This window comes from Parasteatoda tepidariorum, chromosome 1 (genome assembly GCF_043381705.1).
Source record: "Parasteatoda tepidariorum isolate YZ-2023 chromosome 1, CAS_Ptep_4.0, whole genome shotgun sequence".
NCBI classification, from domain to species: Eukaryota; Metazoa; Arthropoda; class Arachnida; order Araneae; family Theridiidae; genus Parasteatoda; species Parasteatoda tepidariorum.
In genome coordinates this window covers 37,102,950-37,119,846 of record NC_092204.1, presented here as the reverse complement: position 1 = coordinate 37,119,846, position 16,897 = coordinate 37,102,950, and the positions used below count along the sequence as shown (strand labels likewise).

General features: G+C 27.2%; 1 protein-coding gene across 1 annotated transcript in view; it reads right to left on the bottom strand.

The window, feature by feature from the left end:
* Positions 1-969: 969 nt before the first annotated feature.
* Positions 970-16,897, bottom strand: part of LOC107451220 (neural cell adhesion molecule 2) — a 116,934-nt gene continuing 101,006 nt past the window's right edge. The window contains exons 9-16 of the mRNA XM_071178756.1: positions 14,365-14,493; positions 13,676-13,700; positions 11,829-11,920; positions 10,030-10,154; positions 8,791-8,989; positions 4,672-4,802; positions 3,405-3,500; positions 970-1,502 (exon numbers count right to left, since the gene is read on the bottom strand). Of these exons, the coding sequence (XP_071034857.1) occupies positions 8,969-8,989; positions 10,030-10,154; positions 11,829-11,920; positions 13,676-13,700; positions 14,365-14,493 (392 nt within the window). The 3' untranslated portion in view covers positions 970-1,502; positions 3,405-3,500; positions 4,672-4,802; positions 8,791-8,968. The remainder of the gene's footprint in view (positions 1,503-3,404; positions 3,501-4,671; positions 4,803-8,790; positions 8,990-10,029; positions 10,155-11,828; positions 11,921-13,675; positions 13,701-14,364; positions 14,494-16,897) is intronic.

The following is a 16,897-nucleotide window of genomic DNA, read 5'->3' as shown; positions in this document are numbered from 1 at the left end:
TTAGTCTATTATTATTGGAAATAATATAAACTAATATTTACTGTTAAGCAATATTTTCTAGTTTTCGAAGTTATGGCAATAGTTATTTATCTCTTTAAGTTTCATTTCAATATCAATCTAATTAAGTTGCAATTTATCTATGAGCTTATAATTTATAAAACATTATTAAAAAGAATTTCACTCCAAAGTTTCATGGAATTCCGTAGAAAGTATAAGTGACAAAATAATTATTATTTTTTTGTCTCAAATGATTTTTTTTTAATTAAAAGTTTTTTACATGCCATTTTTTTCCTTCTTTTAAATATCATTTCTGGAATAAGAATTTTTTTAACAATACCTGTTAGTGTAACAACAATTTAAAATATAGAACTATTATCAAAAATGAAATAAAAATATGAAATCAAAAAAAAGTTTAACTAACTGTAAAATCTCTCTAATGTCATTAAATATCATTGTCTATAAAATATCATTATTTATTATTATAACGCCTTGTATATTTTTTTCTTGCTTCTCTGGATATAGATCAGCAATAAATATTTACTCGAAAAAATATTCCTTTAATGCATATAAATATGAAGTTTTATTTATGTAATAACATAAAGATCATTATCTATCTCTCAATTTTTATAATGATTAACTTTCAAAATTACGTGAATTACAAACGTATTACAAAATTACGTTTTACAATTAGGATTATTAAAAGCGTTTTAGGATACAAGTGTATGATAATGTGTTGTTTATTTAATATTTGCGACTAAAAAGTTAAAATCACCATGGATGCTAAAATTCTGCTTTCATAATTGTTGAAATACTGACAGTGCAGTAAAAATTATTTTGTTTGAACTCTTGACGAAATGAAAAATATTGATTGAGCAAAATCCTGATTGTGCTAATTCAACTCTTACATTTTCATCTATTTAAATTAAACATTTAAATTTGCAAGAAGCTTAAGTAAAAAAAAAACAACGATGAAACACCATCATTTATTTATTATCTTTCTTTCAAAAATTATGCAAACACAAGTTTAAATACATTTTTTTTATCAGAAAATACAAAAATAGATTTCCACAAATAGTTATGATTATAACACTCCAATGAATTGGCACAGTCTTAAAGTTGATGATATTTCTGTTTTGATCGATCTTCTTCAAAGAAGGCACTTTGTGAATTTTGGTGTATATTTTGAACCATTTATGTGCAGTTGATCGTGCTCTTTCATTTCCATTATTAGCTGAGCAGTATATTTTATACATTAAAGAGTTCAATCAAAAGATCAACATAAAATCTCCATGTCTCATGCAAGCTCTTAGTGTAAATAAATTAAAATAACAATTTCGAGAAACAAAATTAGGAAAAAAATGAAAACTCCTGATACAGAACTACGGAATTAGAAGATTTTCATGAGTTTTGGATTTCATTTTCTTGGAAATAATTTTGTTGTTCGTTATAGGCATGTCGCACAGCATTTTCTTCTCTGGAATTGCTTTTAATTTCTCGAATGCCTGAAAAATAGTCATTCACTTTATGTATGCGTGAGTAATGAAATAGCATATAATCTAAATAACTTTTTTTTAATCTAATGATCATATTTTTCATGCTAAGATTTAAGCAATACATATTAAACGTGCCAATCAATGCAAGTGATATTTAACTAACGAACTCAATGGCCAACAACAACAACGTTTAGGGGCAAAGCAACGAAGAGTCTTGAAGCGGATTTCAACCCTACTCTCCTACTAACCACTACTTTTGTTGCGGAGGAGAAGAAAAGTTGTCTCTTTTCATTTATTGTTGGCTTGTTCTGCCTTTTTACCCTATTGTTAAACAAACTGTACCATTAATTAAGATATTTCTTTGAAAATACATTTATAACATCCATGTTGATAAAATCTGTTAACACATTTTGACATAGAAATAAGGAATAAAATAATGGTTGGCGGGATGCAGCATATCCAACCATATCTTAAAAATTACATTTAAAAGTTTAATCTACTCTCCAAAATTATTAGAAGAATAAGTTAGCAGGCAATTACTCCTCCGCCATTATTGAGTATTAGAATTTCAATGCTTCTTTCAGAGAAATTAAGGTTTTGTTTTTAATTTCGTAGTTTAAAATATTATCTGTGCTAGTGACTTCTCATATCTATGATGTCTTCACCCATTTCAAGATGCTTCTCGAACAATTAGGAATAATACTTGAAAGTACAGTGGAAGACTGAAGGAGAAAAACTGTTCCATTTTTGTCCATTTTTCGCAAACATTGCAATCGGATCAATGTTTATTGCATTTTGAGGTTTACTAGGCTTTTTAAATTATTAATGTGAAAAGTTGATTCTCAACGAGAGTTATTTCAGTGTGAAAATGAGCCATATTGTGGAAAAAGCTCTTCTTGTTGCCTTACAAAAAAATTTTTGCTCCAAATCAGCTTTCATAGGCATAAACACTCCTTTTCGCTCCGTCAGTAAGAGGAATCAAGACTTTTTTTAAAGTGCTTAATTATTCAGAAAACTGTAGTATGTAATAAAACTACATTTTGTATATATTATTCAGAACATTACATATGAGTTATCAATTTTATTACTTATAAATATTGTGGCAACTAACACTATAAAGGGTTGCTATAACTCATAAATTATACTTTGATCGTTGATATACACAATTAGCTGCTATGAAGAAATTTCCAGATCAAATTATGGAATAAAAGGACTGCATATTGGTTCATAAGCCGTAAAATCCATTTTTACCATAAAATTCGTTTTAACTGTGAAATATTATACCGTCAATTTTAGAGTTATTTTATTTAGATAAAGGGAATCAGTGATTCTAGGGTAATTATTAATGAAAAAATTACGGTATGGGACATTTTTTGTTCCACAAGATTCTCTAGTAAATATGGATTAGCCTTTAAATTAATACGATTTAGATGATCATTATGAAACAAAAATCGAATAGATATTGAAAAAGAAACTTCTCAGTATATACTGGAATAGATTTTGAATAATATATTTACTTATTTGTGATAAGAAGAGTACAAAATTATTTTCTATTTGGAAACTAAGAGAAACTAAGAGAAAACTAGTAATGTACTAAAAGTTTAAATAATTGTTAATATATAATTGGTAATTGTGTAGATATATTGTTTTGAGTTTATTTTTAAAATCTTTATTTAATTAAATCATGGGAAAAAAACTTTAAAACACTGTAAACAATTAAATCTTTTCATTACACTGAAATTTGTTTCCTAATAAAGTTAAATTATGTTCATAAAGTTAAAAACTAGAAACTTCTCATTTTTGTTTTATTGTATATTAATCTGTTGTTATTATTCCATTATAGTTATTTAATATTTTCTAACTAAGCGCAGATTAGAAATGCATGTTTACTTAAATCTGAAATGAACTTACCTGAATTCTAGATGAAATGTTGAAACACTTTTGGATCAATATTTCTATTCGGCGTCTTCCACTTTCAGGTGTGAAACAAAAACTTGTTGTTGGACTCTAAAAAGTAAAAATTTACTGCATTTTGCATTATTTATCAGTAGTGAAAACCTACGTTTTCGCTTCAGTATTTGATTTTTTTAAAGTGTAAAACAATGTAAAAAATTTCAAATATATTTTTGCTCTAGATAGATTGTAAAAAGAGTATATTAAGGTTTCACATGCTGAGTGTTTCGAGTCAAATGAATTACGTGAACGGATTTTCGAATTATATAGCATTATTTAGTAATTTTTATTATTTTGTTATTGTTATTATTTTGTTATTGTTATTATTTTGTTATTGTTATTATTTTGTATTACTTTATCACTGTAATTAAATATATGAGCACTTTTGTTTTCATCCAATTATAATTTAAGTACCAATATTTTTTTTTAATATTTAAAATCAACTTACTTGTATCTTGATTATACATTAATAACAATGCTCATTAGTTAAAACTTTATTTGAAAACAATAATGTTTTTTATATAATTGTATTTTTATTTTTACAGCAGAGAATTTCATTTATGTACTTAATTGTGAGTAGAGTATATTTTTAAAGTGTTATACTTTACATATAGGCTCACTTATTTGCACGAAAATCAATGTATCAAGTATATATATATATATATATTCAAAATGTAGAGAAAACAAGGGAAAAATACTGAACAATGAAAAAAGAACAAAAAATTTTAAAAAATCCGGAAAATAAAAGATATAATCTTTTCATTAGCTCACATGATTATATCAGCAAAAAAGAGAGGATGAACTGACGAAAAAGTGAGTTGATAAAAAGGTTATATCTTTTATTTTCCTGATTTTTTAAAATTTCGTGTCCTTTTTTTTCCTGTTTCTTGTTATTTTCATTTTTATTATTACTTTTCTTTTCTTCCCCTTTTTTCATTGTTCTGTAATTTTCCCTTGTTTTCTCTACATTTTGAACTTATTTTATGAGTTCTATTTACTTGCAGCTTATGCGCAATAATTAAAACTTGTTGCTTTTCTTTATAGAATTTAGGAATTTATTTTTTACTTAAGAGAAACATATATATATATATATATAGTTCATACAGAGTAAAAATGGCACAGCACCATTGAAATAAAACCTAAAATTACAAATATAATAATGATAATAATAATAATACAAATATTCACAGAATAGCTTTAAGATTGTTATTAAAAATTGTCTCACCTCTGTTATTTTCCTGACGTCTCGTAATATAATAATTTTATGAGATAATTTTCTGTAATTGATTAATTTTCTGTAATCGACTTCGTCTAGAAACAAATGACTGATAGCAGATTTGCGTCAAGAGTAGATAGCTGAAATGACAAAATGAGGGCTTTACCACATTTCAAATTTCTAAGTAATGTTATTATGTAAGCTTACCGGGTAAAAAGTAGTTAATATATCATGCATTTGGAAGTGGATATATGATGTTTTGGTGATCTTTTATTATTATAATTATTATTGTTGATTGATCCTAATCTCTGATCTGACAAATGACGTGGATCAGCCTTTTTCTTTCAATGTTTTTAATTGTTTTTCTTCTCAGTAAACATCTTTATGATTATGATTTTAATAATCTTACGTTTCGACTTGAAAATATTAAAGGACAAGTGATTGGAATTATTAACAAAGATTCTCCCCATTTCATCTCGATTGACCTCCGAAGTCACCTAACCTGAAACAAATTGATAATTTAATACGTGTTGGAACCGCTCGCGAACCACCAATATCTGCACCCCTGTAATTTTACGGATTCTGAATATTCTTCAGCAAGTGACTTTAACTGGTTGAGATTTATCTAAAACACCGTGGGAAATCCTTCATTAACTGAATCAGTTATCACGTTCAGAAACGCAGATGTAGGGGTTTTTTTTATTTCCCTTGGTGCGATTATTTTTCCTGTCTTGTCCGGACAGCTTAGTTTAAATTATTAACTATTTTAAAGTTTGCAAACTAAACGAGTATAATAAATGTGATTCATTTGTAAAATAGATGTCTAATAGATGTAAAAAAATAAAATAATTTCTTTGATTGCAATAGTTTACGTTATTGAATTTTTCACGCTATAAATGTAGGGAAAAAATTAAAATTTATACTTGGCACACACAAAAATCATTGGCCGGGATAGCCTGGTCGGTAGGGCGCAGGGGGCATCTCCGAGAGTTCGTGAGTTCGAACCCCGCCAGCCAAAGACTCCCCGTGCAGTAAAGTGACTGATGCACGTTAAATCTGTCGAGTCACAAAAGTCCTCCATGTTCCCATAAGAAATCATTATCTCTGGGGGTACTGGATTGGAGATCGATTGTTCTCTGATTCAGGTCAAAATTACGATCTGTGGATGAATGAACGGACATATGAATGGTTCCGCCCTATAAACGGGTGCGATGTATGGTGTGGCGGAAGTCTAATTCTTGGGCATAGATGGCGCCACTGGAAAACAAGAACAATCGCACACCCTCTGCCTAAACAGGCATACGTCAGCAACAAAAATCATTTAATAGAAGGATGGAAATAGCAGTCTAATTTATAGTACAGAACTCATATAAAGTGTTTATGATCTGAGAAATAAACCTTGTTTTTTCAAGGAGAAAAAAAGTTTGAGTAAAGTAACCGTATTGTGTGTGTTGTGTATTAACGACATTTCTAGTAGAAGGAACATAAACTCACTAATCTTATTATTTTTATAAACTTGGTACAAAATTGGACGGTAAATGTAGTAACAAGGTCAGTTTATTTTATGTAGTGGTAGGCTATGGACCAAAATTGAAAGGTGCGCCCGAATGGCAAGGACTTCAGACTAAGAAAGACAGCTAGAACTCCAACAGTGCAGCTATTTACCCCTCTGTTGAAAAATATCATAATAAAAATAAAAAAGTTTTCGAAATTTTCCAGATTTTTACCACATATTACAAAATTGCATTTCATTGTTCTTACCGAGCTTTTGGGTGTAACCAAAAGGCCTGAAACACGATACATTTTAAAATATTCCAGTGAGTTTGACCATACTTTTTTTAGTGAGAAAAATAGAAGCTGATCAAGCATAAATTTAGTTTATAGCAAACATAGATAAACGTGATTTATTTGGTAAAATAATCCAAAAAATCAGACTACTTTATTTTATTTTAGAAAAAAAACACATTTTTCTTCAACTCATTCTTGCTCAATGAAGAACCGAAAAAACAGGTTAAAATCACAAAGATCATTGTTATAAAAGTCAATATAACACAAGATAAAACTTCACCAAAAGTAATTTTTTAAGGAGTAAGTATTTGAGTAACTTGACAATTCTAGTGAGTGCTTAATGTTTATTTCTTACTCAGTAATTACCAGCAACTTTTAATGGGAAGTTTCAGAAAATGCATTTTAAAAGAATTTCCTTTTTTATACATTCATTTTCCTTTTTATATATTCATTTTTCTTTTTATGTATTCATTTTTCTCTTTTTATATTCCTTTTCCTCTTTATATATTTTTTGCACAGGATTATATACTTTATGATTTATCTATGACAGCACTTTTCACATATTTGGATGTTAATGCAGTTTATTTTAAGTTCAAGTTAGATTAGAGAGTATTATTTGAAATTGATGGAAAGTAAATAATCAATCTCTCAGTTTTAATTTTTTGGCATTTTATGTGAAGTCCTTAAATTAATGAACTTAATCGACTTTTCAATTTCTTTCTTATTAAAATAAATCACATTTTGTAGTATTTTTTTTCATAATTTCTGGTTCAATTTATGACATCATTTAGTTTGAAAGTAAGTTTAACAAAAAATCTGTTTTTTGGCATATAATTTAAAGCAGACTATTTTAAGAGGAACGGATTGCCATTTTAATATACTTATGCGCACAGAGAAAAAATTATGGCTAAAATGATGGATTGTAAAAAATTCTGTATGTTAAAGATATTACTGATTAAAAATTTATTTACACAATTTATTTGGTAATTTACCACTCGCTATGGTAACGATCGTTATCCGGAAATTCTGGTTTTCAAAATTATAGTTCTTATTACCATACATTTAGTAACGGATACAAAACTAAAATGTAAATTTAAACAAAATAAATGATTCTAATGCCATGCTCTAAAGTATCACAATAAAATTTTCAAAATGTTCTTTAAAACATCTCACTCTTTGAGGATTTTAACCTTTTAATGCATATGGCTCTTACCAAATAGAATTGCAATAATCTGTTTACACTTCTATGCTTTATTTAAAATAAGGGTTTATTTAAATGGTTGACAGAAGTTAGATGACAACTAATTATTTCTTTTTCTAATATATTTCTCAATTATAACGAGGAAGAAAGGGACATAAATGTTGGTTTGAAATGTTAAAGTGCTTTTAAGATCCTTAACTCAGATATATGGAATTATTTTGTCTGTTTTATCCATCTTTTATGAGGCTAGTGGAATTAACTTGCTTTCCCACGTACATAAGTAAATTTCTTTGTATATGCAAAGAATAGCATTAAAACTCATTCCATTTTGAAAAACAGAGAGCACAAAATTGAGAAAGATGGAAAGAATATGCATCTAGCGTTTCTTTAAGAATGGTTAGCGAGACACTGAAACCGTATGGTGAAGAATACCTTTAGAATTAATTCGAAATGAAATAGCGAACCGTTTTGAGACCTCCGTTACTGAGGGGTATTGTCATTTCAAAAAGCACTCGGGAGTGTAGAGGTAGCTGGTTCAGTATTTTTGCGCCATATTTCCTGTTTTTGTGCAATTTGTTCCGATTTAAAAAAAAAGAAAGGACAAGCCATTCTTTGTATTAAGCACACGAGCCTGTATATGTACCCTAACCAAATTTGCTTATTTGATGTTACACACCCAAGTTTACGGAGAAATTCGAACCCACTTTCTTTACTTGAAAGAATAAAGGCAAGACCACTTGGCCCGGAAAGCACATGTAAAGCGAAAAAATGGAATATTAAGTAAATACTATGCCATTGCTTATTTATTGTTACACATATATATGCAGATTTGTGAGCTCATTACAAAGCACGATTCATTATAAGTTCTTGTCAAATTAAATAATAGACAGAATTGAAGAGAAAACTTTTTCTGCGAAAAAAAATTTAAAAGAAAACAATGATGATAAAACAAAGAATAAGAAAAAAGTGGAATCCGATTGGAATGACGGTGGCTGAAAGAGGATATTCATACAGAATACATCAATTCTAAAGAGTATTAGCGTGTGGCAAAAAACGTAAATCATAAGCCAGGAAAAGAGAATTCATCTAATTATCATACGTCATATAATTTATTTGAAATAAAACAATGTTCTACTCACCACTGGTATACATTTATCAGCTTTTCTGGTATTTCCGATCCTTTTACATTAGTCTAGAAGACCAACTATATGTTTGATTACACAAGGATTTTTGCTTCGCTTTTCCCTCTTTGAACGACACAATCCATGATCCATGCCTGATACACCTTCTAAAAAGTACCTTGCTAAAAGATACTTATTAAAAGGTACTCTCCTGCGCCTGAAAATGACATTACTTTTTGATGAAGTAGTTTTTCCATTTTTTGTAAACTAATAAAATATATTGGTATTGGCATTTTTTTGTAAACTAATAAAAATATAACACATGGATGTTTTGTATTTGTTTAAAAGACACAAATTTGACTATATTAATCATATTTGACAGAAATTAGAAAACACTCAGAATATATTGATTGAAATTATTCATTTTTTAAATAATTTCATTTATTCACATTAAGTTTGAAAAGAACAGAAATTTTTGATTAAAAATTTTGTGATTATTTTGCAGATTTATTTTGCTTTGGATTTGATTCGGAGTATTTATTTATAGTTATTAAAGAGTATCTCTAAAATTGCAAAAAAGACTGATAATAAGCTTTTTTTAAATCAGCAATTTTTAAGTTTCTCAATATATGTGTCATAAAATATCGTTTTGTTAAAAATTTATAAATCTTTTATTATTAAGGATCATAATGAAATGTAAATCTCTAAAAATATTTCCTCAATGTTCACGTTATCATTTCTATTTCAAGCAAAATATTTAAAGTGAAAATTAGATATATGATTATTTATAACACAATTTTTGGTTTTGAAATAAAAAACAAATAGGAAAATATTGATTTTATAAAAATGTAAAAGCACCAAATTACATGCAAGTGAAAATTACGTATTATAAAACGGTAATTTTACAAAATTTATAAAGATATTTAAAGTTTAAAGTTTTTTTTTATTTGATAATATTTTCCTTTATACGACACATTTATGCTAATTTTTAAGATAAGAGCATGAAAATCAATTTCTAGTTTTTGAAAATCCTATTTCTTTTATCATTTTATTTCCGAAAAATCTTGTTGAATTGTTTATGGTTTTGCTTTTTAAAGATTGTATAATTTAAAATGCTTTACTTTTTGTCTCATTTTTTTTTCTCGAGCACACTTTCCTTCATTGTTAATATTTTTGCTTTGCTTAGTTATGAAATTTTCTTATTTTTTGAATCTTTTATGTTAAAATAAGGAATTAAGAAATTGCGTGAGAACTTACAAATATACTGTCTCTTCTACGTAGGGGTTCGTTATTATCAAGATCTCCTGGATATGAGGACGTTGGAGACTTATCTCTCTGCTTATAGAGTTGATTGTCTATAAAGCTGGCCATAGTTATTACTTCTACAAAATCGAAACAAAGTGTTTAAATAAATGTTTAATGTTAAATATATGTTAAATAATGTAAAATAAAAATAAGATAAATAATTTTTTTCACATTTATTAAACCGTAAAAATAAAATTTTAATCGTACTTTTCGAATTCTTATTTTTTTTTTTATTTCTTCCTCCTGTTATTCGCACTATGCTGTTTTCAAAGTTTTTGGCTATTGTTAAGGTTATATTTCAATCTAATCATTAGACAGCCATTTGAACTTCCTCTTTAAAAAATTTAAATGTTTCTCACTGTTACAGTTCCATATAAATATTATATTGGTAAACGAACTATTTTATTTTATAAAAAGTAATATTATTCTTAGTTATTGAACTGTTATCAGATCTAAATCATTTCGTAAGAAATTATACTATTCTTACTGTTACTCTTAGCCATTACATTATTAGTATAACTGCGTTGCTATACGAAAATTCAGACCATTTTTATTGTAATTTTTTTCCCCAATGCCCACCTCGATAATGACCTAGGTCATACAGGCACCTGAAAGGCAGATTTGTTGGTCACTCTTTCAGGGGTACCATGTTAGGTGGGCCAACGTTGCCCCCACAGTAAGGACAGATAGTACAGAGAAGGAAAGAACATCCATGCCTCCTTGCCCGGGATTCGAACCCAGAACCTTTCTGATGCAAGGGCAGTTCCCTAACCCCTACACAGGTCGGTCGGCATTCGTATTGTAATAGAACAGTCTTTTGGCACATTATGTTAGTCTAATATATAAGTATTTTAATGTTTTTTGAAGAATATAACTTTTAGACTTTTATTTCTGTCGCATTTTAATATTTGCATTCAATATTCGATATACATTTCAATATTCGATAATTTTGCAATATCTTCCTTCACAAAAGCTTAGGTTATTCTTACTGTTATAGTTCTATATTTGATATCCCATTGTTCGAATTGTTTTTAATGTCTTAAATCATAATATCATAATAGAGGTTTTGAATTACTATGATATTTTGCAAATAATGAGTCTAACTCAATAGAATCTCTTTCCATTCTTTTTACTTGTTTACTCTCATCTCAATTGATGTTGAGATAATATTGAATATCAAATTTATTTCTCTTATTACCATGCAAAATAGTTGTTAAAAGCATTGGTTTTGAATAAACTATAGTACATTATTCATTACCGTCATTTAATATAATCATATTAAGTAACAATAACACTTAAGTTTTTTTTTAATTTGCTATTTCCAATGAGCTGCACATTCGGACTTGCCGATGAGCAGACCTAGTGCGTTCTCCAGAGGTGGTATCCACTCTTTCAGAACCACCACAATGGGTGAGATACCGTTGGTCATGTTAATTTGGACGTTTAGTTTCTGCCACACTAGATGGCAGCACCGGGACTCTATTTGGATGCTAAAGTGCACTAGGAATTTAATTGCGCCGGAAATGCCAAGAGCCAATAAGGCACTTCAGGGATCTTTTACACAGCACTTAAGTAATTCAATCATCTTAAAATTGAAAAAATAAATTTCTACTCTTTAAACTTTTTTAATAAGTTTAGCATACATAGCAGATTTTAAATCAGATTGTATTTATTGATATTCTATGTAATTTTGTTGTTACACATTTTGAATCGCGTTTAATATTTTTTAAATATCTTTGGGTGAAACTTACCAGGCGTCATAACAGTTGGTTTTTCCTCCTCATCGGACGTACATATACAATCTCTGTTTCCATCTTTGCTATTTTTCAGCAGCGAATCACATCTAAATAGAAATAAAAACATTGCAAATAGCAAACAATGAAATTACATTTGATAAAAATGTTTATGAATTATGTGAATTAATTTTAAAGTAAAGAAAATAAATTAAGATACATTTCAAAATGAACATCTTCATCATCAGTTATGAAAAAAAAAAGATTATGTAAGGAATTTTAATTGGACATTTGATAACATTTGATAAATGGAAATAATTAATTCATGCAAATGCATTTCCTTTAAAATATAGAATTTATTATCATACTATGGGATCTATCCTAATCTTATGAAATAATTTAAAAATATAAGTATTTAAATTGACATAATAATTTCCATGATGTATGTAATAATAAAGATAGGTATTTTTGACCTTCTAACCAATCCATTTAATGCCATTTTCTTGTCAAATTAGCTTTGTTACGAAATAATATGGAATATGATACAGTCGAACGCGTTATAAAATATATTGTTACATTCCTTAAGCACCTTTATCTCCATGCGGAATGCAATATTAAAAAATAAACATTAAATAAAATCCAAAATCGCTCTTTAAATCCAAACTTTTTAAATAAAATTTATTTAAAAAGTTTGTGACATATTATGTCATATCCTCAATGGCTCCTGATTTTAACTAATAATTGAGCAATTAATTTTTTAGTTTCATTTAGAAATCAATTTCAGGGTTAAGCTTTAGATGATATAAATAATCGGAATAATTCAAAAAACAGTTGTTCCGTTCTTTAATATACATTACTTTTTAATATACATTTTTTTTTACTATATATATTATTTTTATTCCAACCTCACGCACTATTTTAATTTATTACTTTTGTTCTAATATATTTACTTTATTCTAACATAGATAAAACGTTCGTTATTTTGAAAAACAAATTGACACATCGAGTTCTAAAAATTTTAGTTTGAGACTTAACAAAATATTTTTCCTCTTAAATATTTTTTCTCCAAAATACTTTATGGATCGTAGTTTCAAATGAAAAAAAAAGAATTACTTGGAAAATTGTACGGAATAAAGTTAAATAACTGAAATTATGTCTCAATCAATAAACAATGTAACTCTAAGTCTCAATATAGTTTATCTTTTAAATAGCAGAGCATTTTTCATACGATTAACTGCTGAGCCATCGTAGCTAGAATCGAGATTAAGCTTTTCCCTAACGAAAAATCATAAGAAAATATTTAATCATGTTTCTAATGCTTTAACGAAACTATTTTAAAATAAAAAGTTGAAGGAATTTAAGGTTTTTTTTTAGTTTAATGTGTGGCACCGATAACAAGTTTTCTATATCTAGCAAAAATATATGCTTACAAATACGGTTTCATATATATGTCTAGCAAAGATATACGTATGTTACAAAGATACAGTGATAATCAGCGCTATTTTTTAAAAGTAAATTTTTTTTTTGAAATTTTTAAAATTGTTAATAATTTTTTGAATTGTCTATTGAATTGTCTGAGAATTTTCAGTTAAATTATTTGAATTGTCTGAAGTTGCACAATTAGTGAATATAAATATTACGAAGCAATACGGATACATCCAAATATGATGTACGATAAATATTATTTATCGTACGCAATAGTTAAATCTAGCGTAATTCGAGTTTAAAATGATTTTAGATTTATGTGAAATGCTTGGATTTACAGGTAAAAAATAAAAGAACACGAAGAGATAAAAGTTAAAAGGACTTAATATTATGGTAAGCGAAATGTTAAGTTCTAATAAAAAATCATAGTTATCACTTACGTTTTAGAATTTCTTTTGACATTTCCTGAAAGATAAAATAAAGTTCAAATGATTAGAAGAAAATTAAAATGCAGCTCATAAAATAAAGCGTATAAAATAAGTAGAAATTTTTTTTGTTATACTTCCTTCGAATTCTTGAAGATTTTTGATTTATTTGCCGAATGAACTTATGTATTTTAACTTAATTAACAATCAAAGCATATTTTATACTAATAACTGACTTTTTTAAAAACTTTCCTTCCAAATAAGTAATTTGTTTTTTCTGCCTTTTAATAACAGAATTTAATGTATATTTTTAAAATCTCGATAAGAAATTAGAGTAAAAAAAAAAAATAATAATATATATTCTTTATAATTATGAAGAATTCCTANATACAGGTTTATTCATAATTCCCTCCGGGGTTTCGAAGTGTTATAGTAAAAAAACGAAAACGAATAATGCAAAAGAGAACATATCAAATTATTCTGAAAGTATTCAAGTTTTAATTTAAGCAGTTGCCGGTAGATGGCAGTAACATGTACCACTGAAGCCAGTTGTAGTAAAAAAAATGGCGTTTACGGCTGGAGGGAATTATGAATAACCCTGTATATATATCGAGAGCGCTATTTAAGGAGCACCCTGCATATAGTGATATTACTTTTCATCTAAATTCACAAAATAATTGCTAAGTAAAATGCAAAACACTTACTTTTCTGCTCCAACATGCGCCTTCTTAACTTTCTGATGAGAATTACTGTTATTCCAGACAAAAGTACAACCAAAATGACAGCAGCGAGTATTACAATCATAACCTGAGATGTGAACTGAAATCTGCTCCCTATATATGCATCAAATCATAATATATTTTATTTTAAATATTTTTAATTTAAATACTAAAAGAGTTCAAATCAAAAATTTTAAATTTATGGAAATATATGTAACTATAGATGTATTGCTTTTACATATACACATTTTACTTATTTTCAAAAGTAGTTATGAAGATAATGGCCAGATGGCACTTTAATGCGAAAGTTTAAACTTAATCGGTATAAGAAACAACAACGTGGTACTATATGTCAGCAAATTGTGTTCTTTCTTAAGAAGAATAAAATAAACAACACGTTTCTAATTCCTTCTGATTTCAGTAAATTTATTTTAAAATTCATTAGCAATTTAAGGGTCTTTTAGGTATATGCTTATCAATGGTTGTAAAGAAAAATAAATAAATTTTGCTTAGTGAAAGTTAAAGTGGAAAACAATTTCTTTGAAAATCATTACCCTATATGGTAATGTCATTTCAGGTAAAAAATCCACATATGTGGTTAATAAAAAGAAAATAAGTGATATTTTAACTATTCATTTGGTAATTTTTCCATTCACATAGTTAATATTCTATTATTCAAAATTATAGTTCTTATAAGCACATATTTAATGAAAAATACCAAAGTGAATAGCAAATTTAACCTAATATATGCTTTTTATGTCATGCTCTAAGGTATCATGCTAAAATTGCCAAATTTTATCATTTATTATAAACCATACTTTTATCACTTATACTTTAAAACTTATAAAACTTATTACGAAACTATACACTTTATACATAGTTAAGCATTTTCATACAGCAGTTGCGGCCGTTAACACTTTATAAATATATGTTATCTAGTATTAAATTTTAATGCGAACATACTTATACAAATCGTAACTGTATAAGTATGTAATACGTGCATACTTATACAGTTTACTAGAAATTCAAGTTTTCAAAAGTATAGCTCTTATTTCCATACATTTAGTAAACAATACAAAACTAATAAGTAAATTTTACGAAATAAACGGTTTTTATGCCATATTCTGAGGTATCATCATGAAAAAATGCCATATTTTATCACATTAACCAAATTTTAACACATATCATAAAATGTTACTTTACTGTTAAATTTAACAAAAGCGTTATTTAAGCGCTTCGGTAAAAATTACCGAGCTTTTTGATGATTTGATTTCAATAGAGCCAGAATTTTACTTTATTCTGGTAGTTTTGAGCTTCCTTTTTCCCCATTTATAGATAACACACAACATTTTCCGACTTCGCAAATTTTTGTTTACTCATCTGCGGTAATGACGGCAAAAGTATACAAACAACTGAAACTGCTTCATAGTTTATTGATTTTTTAATTATAAACTTATTTTTATAGATTGCATTGTCTAAAATCGTAAATATTATTTTTGGACTAAAATTTAAATAGCTAAAAACAATAGTAAATATTTTTATAGATTGCATTGTCTATAATCGCAAACATTATTTTTGGACTAAAATTTAAATAGCTGAAAACAATAGTAAATATTTGTATAGATTACATTGTCTATAATCGTAAATATTATTTTTGAACTAAAATTTAAATGACTAAAAACAATTGTAAATATTTGTATAGATTGCTTTGTCTATAATCGTAAATATTATTTTTGGACAAAAATTTAAATAGCTAAAAACAATACTAAATGATAAAAAATGCATTTCATAATAGCTCCAAATGTGTCTATTTTGACTTTTGAAAACTATTTTATCTTAATTAAATTGTCCGAACAATTTGGACTATAATTATGGTCATTTAAATTATGTCATAAATCCGAAAGAACTAATTTTTTTTCCGTTTCTCAAAAGCGCAAAATCTCTTTCTGCTTTCACTTCATTCTTTCGTTAAACTTCCCTTCTGCGTGGATTATTTATTTTCTTCAAAAAAATACACCACTGAATAGAAATAAATATAAAATATTCTAAAAATATTCACATCCATGCCTTGAAGGTTAACGGAAATCCAATATTCATTCCCGATATTCACTTCTGGAAAGTTACAAAACTATTGCTCCGAATTTTTCTACGTTTGAAAGAGTGTTTTTTTTCTTATAAAAACATTGATCTTATTTTCTTAAATTCATTTAAAATTATAGATTTTACCACTTTTATCTCTTTATTTTATTTTTAAAGAACTCTCTGGCACTCTTGTTTGTAAGAAAAATATTGGAATGCGACAAAACTTTCAAGTTGTCATAAAGAAGTTTGAATATTTATTTATTTATTTTCCTTTTCATCAAGTTTGGATGAGGAAATTGAATTGCACTAGTAAAAATGTATTAAATTTTCTATTTCAAAAAATCTTGAAAATCAGTTTTCTTTTGCTCCGTTATTTTTTTTCTAATAAATGCCATTGGATAACAATATAAAAATGTTTCAAGATTTGAATACTTGA